Here is a 9,917-nt window from a genome sequence, read left to right as displayed (position 1 = left end):
GCGGAACAATTCCGACGGGTGTTTTACAGGTCATTTAAGTTCCGTTATATTGATGTACATTTATTTAGTTGTTTATTTATTTTTTGGTGATATAAAAAATACATTACAAAATAAAAAATATTAAATGAACAAAAAACAAGACAGAACATTTTTTGTAAATCTGGGTGATGAAAAACCTCAGTTTTACTTTACAGTCCTGGAAATTATCTGCAGGGAGAAATGTCAGATCAAATCACAGAACTTGTTCAGGATCTCATGTATATGTAAAATTTATAGTTCTTTTTATCTGTAAATTCAAGGGAGCTTATGGCAGAAGGAATAAAATTCACTATCAGGCAATAAAAAAATGTGGACATATTTAACATAAAAACTACATATCTAATAGGATTGAAGACATACAAGATTTGTTATCATTGCTGTTGTATATGGTATAAATTTCATTGGCATACAAAAGACAAAGAAAATTTTGTTACTTATAATATTTATAGTTTATTGTTTTCTCATTGTACCCAATACTTCATGTATCTACTGTCTGTGCGACACACACACACGTGTATATATTTGTATATATACACATATATATATATATATATATATATATATATAATATACATACATATATATATATATATATATATATATTTGTATATATACATATATATTTGTATATAATATATATATATATATTTGTATATAATATATATATATATATATATAATATATATATATATATATATATATATATTTGTATATATACATATATATATATATATATATATATATATATAATATATATTTGTATATATATATATATATATATATATATATAAAATATATATTTGTATATATACATATATATATATATAATATATATTTGTATATATACATATATATATATATATAATATATATTTGTATATATACATATATATATATATATGTATATATATATATATATATATATAATATATATATATATATATATATATTATATATATATATATATATATATATATATATATGTATATATACAAATATATATTATATATATATATATGTATATATACAAATATATATTATATATATATATATATATATTTGTATATAATATATATATATATATATATATATTTGTATATATACATATATATTTGTATATAATATATATATATATATATAATATATATATATATATATATATATATATATATATATATATATATATATATATATATATATATATATATATATTTTTTTTTTTTTTTTTTTTTTTTTAAAAAAAAAAAAAAGCTACCTAAAGTGGCTCGAACAGACATCAGACATCCCCCTTTTAGAAGAGCACAGTGATAGGAACAGCTAGGATACTGTGAAGCTCCCAGCAGTCTATTCTATTCTATTCTACAGTCATCTGGCAGACGCTTTTATCCAAAGCGACTGACATACACACTCATACCACGATAGGCACATTGGGGGGCTTGGTTCAGTGTCTTGGCCAAGGACACTTCGGGACATTGTCATGGGAAGCCTGGAATTGAACTCCCAACTTTCCAGTTACAAGCCGACTGAGCAACAGCAACTCTGGTAGAGAATCTGATCTTGAGATGAACAGCCATCCGTCCTACCAGAGAAGATGGGAAGGGTGAGGGAAGAGTTTATTAAGTAAGTTGTTGTGACATCAACAGTAAGTTGTTGTGACAACTTACTTAATAGTGAGGATTGTGAATTAATCTGATTATAAAACTATGATCCTTAATGGGCCTTTTCTGGTGCAAAAAAGACAAACAAACAAACAAAAAAAAAAACAAGTCAGATTGATACAAACAAGAAGTTGTCGCTTGTCTTCTTCATTCCTACAAATTTACTTTAAAAAATAGTCTGAAATAAACTTTTTATAAAAAAATCTTCTTCTACCAGCAGAGGGTGAGCTTGTTTTCCAGATCTCTTACTGGGCCGCTGCTGACAGTGGGGTGGAGTTCATTCTTGGTGGGATGTGGACTTTTTACAAGACAACTCCCTCTCCTTCTGACTTTTACACTTCACACACACATCAACACTCACGGCCACCAACATCTTTCACCAAGTGTAAATGCGCCGCTCTCAGAGATGTTGCTGATGATCTCCACTTTAACCACGTTAGGTGAGTTCAAGTTTTCATTTGTTTTTGTAAAAATCTGATCAGTTTTCTGTAGCAGACAAAATATTCACCCACCAAAAGCAACACATGTAATGAAATCCATATGCAAAGTGTTTACTGTACCCAGTTTTCCCATTACAGCTGTTCTGTTTCAGTAAATTTTAGAGCCAAAGAATCTTTTTATAGTTTTGTATCCCAACAGCTGCATATTTTTATCTAAAGAGTGGTTTCATGTGATTCTTATTGAATCAAACTTGTTCTGCTATGAGATGTTTTAAATTAAACTAAAATTATGACAGCATGGGCTCTATTTCAATTGAAGATTTGATCATCTCTCTGACAGTGGTTCTCCTCCCTGCTGCCGTGTGGTGTCCTGTCGGGGCCCAGGGCCCAGAGTTTGGAGATATGTGCACAGAGGGAAGCTGCTACCCCGCCACAGGTGACCTGCTAATCGGTCGGGCGCATAAACTAACCACCTCCTCCACCTGTGGCCTGAATCAACCAGAGCGCTTCTGCATAGTCGGACACCTGGAGGTAGGAAATGAAGTTGCTGCTGTAAACCCTGAATATAAACTGCAGTATTTTAGCTTGAGGCAGAGCAGCGCCTCTTGGAATCAGCAGGGTGAGATGTGGGAGTTTTTCGTACCAGCAGATAAGGCCTGGAGTGCAGTGTGGAAATTCTGGTACCACAGTTATTTACTTGCACAAGTTCAATGTGTGTGAGCTGATGCTTTTGTGCATTGTTTCTGGTGTACAATAAAAAAAAAAAAAAGTTAAGTCAAAATTAGGCCTGTTGCAATTAGCAATAATGTTCCAGATAACGACACTGTCAAAACCCCAGGAGAAAGCCTGATGTAGTTCAGCAGACTGGGGACTGGAAGAGCATAAACTAGTCCACACATCAAGCTAAATGCTCTTTTTGAACGGGTGCCTTTTTATGGCATTATTGTTATTTTAGTTGAAAATGGTCTAAAAATGACTACAATCGTCGCTTAGCGCGATATTATCGTCTATCACAATAATTTCTGATTTATTTGAATTAAAGAGCATTTTAAGAGACACAAGGAGTGCTTTGTAAGTGCTACAATAAATTTAGAGAGTTCCAGTATGTGTGGGGATCATTTTCATCAGAAAGTCTGCTAGATTTTCCACTGTTATGTCATCAGACTAAATGTTAAGAGTGGGATTTAGGATACTCTGAAAGGAGTTTAAAAGAAAATAATCTTGAATGATGTGTTGATCAATGTGTGTTTTTAACATATGAAAAGCTTTATATGGCCTTGAATAACAGGAGGGGAAGCAGCGGATATGGATTACTTTTGAATGAAATCATCAAGGAGGAAAAGTCTCACATTAACATGCAAACATAGCATTCACATACAAGATTCCACCCACAAGAGCTTCATAGTTTATACCTTGCAATAAAACAGGATTACTTTACCATTATTTTATAGTGCATCAGCCAAAATATAGAAGTATAATCTTATAAGTAACATTAGCTAATGTTCAAATGAGGTACTTTATTTTCCTTGAACTTCATATGCAAGCTGAAAGCTCAACCGCTGTTGCAACCCCATTTATCTGTCAACCCTCTCTTTCCCAAGTCAAGATTTTACACACAAAATAGTAAAGAATGTGTGCGTTTCTGCATGTCAATCACCCCAAATGTTTCAGAGTTGAATCTGAGGTGTAGAGATACGTCTGCAGTTGACAGAAAGTAGGTCAGATCAGATGTGAGAATTCATGAATCTGAAATGTAGCAGCACTGTCGGCCTTGAAGATGGAATTTTTATGGGTGTGACTTATCGCTTATGAATGTGTGGAAGAGACACGGTAAATGTCAGTGCTGTGCATGAAGGCACGAAACTTTGCTAAAGACTTGTGAGAGCTGCGATGGCATTGCTTGGAAAGGCAGTTTGTGTATTTACAATTTAGATGAGACAAAAAACTTGCCGCTGTCTTGTCAAGTGGGAGTTCAGACATTTGCTCTACAAAAAAAGCCCTGTGTGCCTCACAATCCGGGCCCTGTGTGGATGTGAGCCGAGGGGGGGGCAGGGAGGAGATATTCTCTTCTTATCAGTGAGTGGAGTGGCTTTCTGAGGATGAGCACAGGCAGACATTTTTTCCTCAACCACTGCTAAGTGGGGGCCACATATCTGGACTGCTCACATTTAAACCCTGTCACACTTGGCGCAGGGCTTACTGAAATTGAGAAATGTTTTATTTCTTCACAAGCTGCACTATTGAGACATTTAAGAGCCTGTTTAGCTTGAGTGCTTGCCAAACGACTCGGTGTACAGCTCCCAGAGCGAATAAATGTTCCATTAAGTGGTTCATGTATGTTCTGGTTTTGTTTAATATTTTTTTTAAATTATGTTTTGGTTCATTAGGAAGTTCAAGCCAAGTGTTACAAACTACACAACCACCTCTAAAGCTCTCATTTGATTTAAAAATCACAGCTGCAGGATTATAATACACCTCATGATTGGCCACAAAACCATCTAACAAGAGACTTCAACACAAAATTACATAACGTTAGGTATGTCAAGAGTTTTTTGGGGGATATAAACTGGACGAAATTACACATTAAACAATTAGAGCTGCTTAAGAGTTACGGTTAAATAAAGTAAGCTACATAAATGACTGCAGCTGTTTAACTGGGATACTGCGTAACTTTTGACCACTATGGGGTGCTCAGCTTTTGACAATACAAAGGTCATATGACACTGTCACAACTTAAACATTTAACTTTATTTATTTATATAGTGTCAAATCACGGCGATGCCATCTCAAGACGCTTTACAGACAGGCAAAATAAAGCATAATGAAAGCCAATTCATAATAGCCTATATAAGGAAACCAACAGATTGAGTTGGAAACATCATTATGAAAAGATCAGCATTAGCCGTTATCTTATGGGACATTACAGCAGAGCTGCTTCCTGCTGAATACTGTATAAAAACCATAAAACTAAACCAGGCCAGTTGCCCATTGTTCTGTTGCTTCTTTGATACTTACATCAGTGATAGGAAATGCACTTATTACATGCAAACCAGCTCACCTTGTGCAAAATGTTTACGAAGTCAGGTTAGCTTTGGTCTGTAGCCGATTAGCTTCAACTAGCCACATTTAGCTTCTACCAAACAGCAAAACAAGTATACTGCAATGTTCTGCAGCTCATTGGGCTCTTACTGCCATTGTTTTGAATAAATGTTGGCTGAAAGTTCATCGCTTTTGCTACGTTTGCAGAATTAGCATCAAATAACACTGAGGCAAACAGAGAGTGGGTTTTGTATCCACACTGTTCTCTTCTCAGACTCCAACTAGGGAATTCTTTGCTAAGGTGGACTTGTTGTTCCTCTGGAGCGATCCCTCTCCTGCTTTCTCTTTCAGGCCTCTCCAGACACCGTGGGTGTGTCTCAATCAGCCTTGTGCTTTGTTAATCCATGACAAATTTTGGTTGGAAGAGGAGGAAAAAGTAGCACAAAGCAGAGCTCTGTGTTTGTAACTTTGTAGGAGCGGATCCATCTCTCATGGGATCATGTGACCTGGAGCGCTTTGCTTTACGACTTACGTCGCTTCGACTTAATGACACTAATTTAATAGATTTGAATTTAATTTAAATTTAAATTTTACATAAATAAAGCAAGTTTCGATGTTACGAGGGTCCATATAAGCTCTCATGATGCGTGACGCGGAGGCTGAGACGGAATTAAAATGTATATTTTAATTGCCTGTACAGTTTTTCTATTAATATGATGTATAATATGTGTATTTAGATAGTTATTTAGTGATCAAGGGGGCAACATGGAGTATTTTAGGATAAAAATACGACTTACAAAGAAGTTTTGGTTACACCGCAGCATTAGGAACGGAACTTGTTCGCAAACCGAGGACTGCCTGTAATGTCTGGTTTCTGAAGAGGCCGGTACCCTCAGAGCGCCAACATGTCACAAGCACTGTATACTGACCCCAGAAACGATCCATTATTACTCACATTAAACTGATGTTTGGGTCAGATGTTACACATATCCCAAAAGTGGGACAGAACATTCCACTTTAATCTGAAATGAAGTAGTTTTACACCTTGCTGCTTCTTGAAGCAGTCATTACGTAGCTGTTCATTCATGTCAAAACATGTAAAAGTCCTGTCCTGGACCATCTGGTCCATGCTGATCTGCAACCGTCATGTAAGGACAGAAAATAATAGCACGTCTAAAATCTGAAATCTGTCCATTAGGAGCACTAGAAAACGTTCAATGACTCATTTGAAAAGACTGCATTTGACCATAAAATGTTTGCTTGCATGATTTTCTGACAGAAGTCTTGAATGATAATCTAAAAAGAAAGACAATCCATATGTGCAGAAATTAGTTTATCTATAGATGACAATTATTTCTCCTTTTTCGTTTAATGCTAACCGTTCCACTCCACAAACTAGTAAAAAACTAGTTCATCCAGGATATAAACTTTAGACCAAAACTATTAAACAAACTGTTGGCTCACATTTCATTGATTATCCAGGTTACTGATCTGGAAAAATGCTGCTTTTGAATTTTGAAATTGTTTCAGGATAAAGATGAAATTCTCCCACTTCTTCATCACACACCAGCAGCATGATAAACTGACCTTTTTCTGTCAATCAGGAGGAGACGAAATGTTTTGTGTGCGACTCCAGGGAGATGTACGACGGGGATAGCAACCCCATCAGCCACACCATTGAGAATGTGGTCACCACCTTCGCCCCCAACCGCCTCAAGACCTGGTGGCAGTCTGAAAATGGTAAGAAGTCTGAAAACGGTGAGAAATCCCACTTGAGAAACAGGAAAAGTGTGTTTTTGCTTTTGAATTAGAGGCAGAAAGTTCCTGTCCACTGCTGACTTTAAAGGAGAATCGCATGTGAATGTCCACTGAAGCTGTTCTCATGGGAATGTAATGAGTAGACGCGAGATCACAGAGACTCGCACAGAGCAGGTTGAGGGTCTCGGGCTTACAGGTGTGCCGAGGAGAACAGGTGTGCTTGCTGGAAACAGATGCATGTCATCACCCCGGCACACACGAATTACTTTAAAGTCTGAAACAGGAAGTATGTAATGAGCTCGGAGGGCTTTAAGAGCTCTCCAACGAGAACGACAAATAGTTTGAAGTTACCATTTTCTAACATAGGAAGGAAATTCACTTTGAAGTGAGTAATCCTTCCTCCTCAGGAGGCTTTTCAGAGCTTTTTACAAGATCTAATAAGAACCGGTGGTTGACTGAACACAATCTGGGAGGTCACATAATTATTCACACAGTATTTTTATGGTTGAAATTAAGCAAACTTGGTAATAACTAGCTAAGCAGCCAGCTGTTTTAACTTGCTAAACTTCCTCAAAGTTATTTAAAGTGGACCAAATAAAGTATATAAAGTCTAATTTAAGTAAAAAGTTGTTCTATGAGAATAATTTAAGGAAAATGTTCACATATTTCTAGATTTTTCTGAGTTATAATGCTGTAGAGGGTCTTATGTGAAGGCAAGCCAAGTTCAAAAACATGTTTGCTTGGATCCGGTCTCTAAGCTGATGCTCATTTATCACTGAGCCCAGTAGCATAAAGGGATCTAACCTGGGCTTCCACTAGGATTAAATCTTCTCTCAGACTGTTTAAATAAATAAGAGTACAGTGATTCATGCAAACTGCAGCCAGATGCTCACTTGTTTAAATACACAACATGTGTTTTATTTGCGTTTTCCTGACTAAATTACTCCAAATAAACTAAAAGAAAACAAGAGATTTTACACTGAAGTAAAAAACATAAACTGTCAGCGTTATATTCTAATTACATTTCTGGAAGTTCCCAAGCAGACCTGATGCACTCTCACATTTATTGCACATTTAAAGACAGTTTTCCTGCAGAGTGGTGGGAATCTGTCAGAGGTGTGAGTCATGGTTGGAGTGGCGGCCAGCAGCGCAGATGGCTCTGAAACAGCTGGAAGCTGCAGATGTTTGGGATTTCCTTATTCCCTTGCTGATTTAATCTAGCTTCATTTTAGCAAGCTGCTCAGCTCATCCAGACATGCCATATATAAATACATTTTTACATTTGTATTTATACATATGTAAAAATGTATAAATACATCTTTACATATCACAAACTAGTAGAAATGACTTATTTCTTATTTCATCTCCAATTATGAACCACTCAATGTGATAATATGCCAATGAGACAAGGTTAGCTAATCCTAACCTCGTGACACAGGACTAACTTTAACCAACTAGTGTTAATAAAGTGAATGTTATGTAAATAAAGGTTTAAAAAGAATAATAAAACAGTTTAAGGGTTGAAAACTTCTATTTCCTAAAACTGCTTTCAACATGGAGCTTTACTATTTTATTCTATTCTACTCTACAGTCACTTTTATTCACTTACATTTGAGGGTGGGAACAACATCATAGTTAAAACAATTCAGCTAACTGAGCATTAGCTTGTATGTTTGGATTGTGATGTATATAATACTTCAAAATGATATTATGAATGCAAAACCTTTACATTTACTCAATATGGAAGAAATGTGAAGTCATAAGTAACTACAGTTGTGCTCATATTTATTCATACCCTTTCATTAAAGAAGGGAAAAAACAGCTGCCAGTAAAATAAGCTGAAATTGACTAAAGTAATAATAAATAAAACTTTTATGAAAATCATGACATTATTTTCTAATTCTGGTTCAATAGAAATATTTTTTTTAAAAAGCAAACAAATAAGATAATTTATTACATATTCTTTCATGTTTCCGCTCCAGTCAGGTGTTTTCTGTTCCTCTCAGTCAGACTTCTGCACCTGTTGACAGGTATTTTGTCCCACTGTTCAACAGAAAAGTGCTCTAATTTGTCCAGGACCAATTTATTTATTTCTTCAACTCAATTAAATGAAAAAATGGTGTCTTATATTACTAAATGATATTTTTGCAAATGTTTAGTTATTGTTCCTTTTTTAAGTCTCCAGTTATTTGGTTGACTTGTAAATTCAGTCTTTTCTTTAATGAAAGGGGATGAATACATAAGAGCACAACTGTAGAAAAGCACTCAGAGAGCCCAAACTTCTGCCAAGGCCTTTAAAATGTTCCTGGATCCAAACGTTGATCCGGATCACCACCAAAATAAATCAGTTCTTCCTTTTCCAGCGTTTCCAACAACTCCTGAAAATTTCCTGAAAATCCATCCATAACTTTTTGAGTTATCTTGAACACAAACAAACGCCGGTCAAAACCTAACCTCCTTGGCAGAGGTAATAATATGACTTCTTGATCCATTTTAAGTCCTTTTCCAGCTCCTGCACAAGCACTAAGATCTATTTAATTATTTAACCTTTATTTAGATGGGTAGTCCCACTGAGACACGCTGTCTCTTACAAAACAAATCTGCTAACCTAAAATGTACGTCTTGCCTGTTACTTGTTTAAATATGTGCATTTCTGAATTACTAGTTTAGCAGTAAATAACCAAGTAATCCCCATTTTAGCTGTTGACATTCCTGACCTGCTAACATGGCTAAAAATGGTGAAATGTTGCACAATGTTAACCATTCTGGAACAGCTGCTTCTGTAAAACGCCAACTTTCTTCTGCTTTTGCTGCTGCTAGAATGGAGTCCAGTTGTCGCTCATATGATTTCTGAAGCACTCATGCAACACAGTCCAGAACCAGAGCTTACATTCATACATGTCTCCTGAAAAAAAATCCAACTTGGCTGCACTGAGTGGATCTCTAAACGCTGAGCACATGTTCGGCTGTGTGAGGATTTCAGA

General features: G+C 35.5%; 1 protein-coding gene across 1 annotated transcript in view; it reads left to right on the top strand.

Annotated features, from left to right (window-relative positions):
* Positions 1-2,038: 2,038 nt before the first annotated feature.
* lamb1b (laminin, beta 1b) overlaps positions 2,039-9,917 on the top strand; it is a 32,455-nt gene continuing 24,576 nt past the window's right edge. Inside the window, exons 1-3 of the mRNA XM_079263193.1 lie at positions 2,039-2,136; positions 2,477-2,667; positions 6,780-6,915. Of these exons, the coding sequence (XP_079119319.1) occupies positions 2,103-2,136; positions 2,477-2,667; positions 6,780-6,915 (361 nt within the window). The 5' untranslated portion in view covers positions 2,039-2,102. The remainder of the gene's footprint in view (positions 2,137-2,476; positions 2,668-6,779; positions 6,916-9,917) is intronic.

This window comes from Telmatherina bonti (assembly GCF_933228915.1).
Source record: "Telmatherina bonti genome assembly, chromosome: 23".
NCBI lineage: Eukaryota > Metazoa > Chordata > Actinopteri > Atheriniformes > Telmatherinidae > Telmatherina > Telmatherina bonti.
Note: the sequence above shows the minus strand (reverse complement) of the source record. Positions and strands in the feature narration are given on the sequence as shown.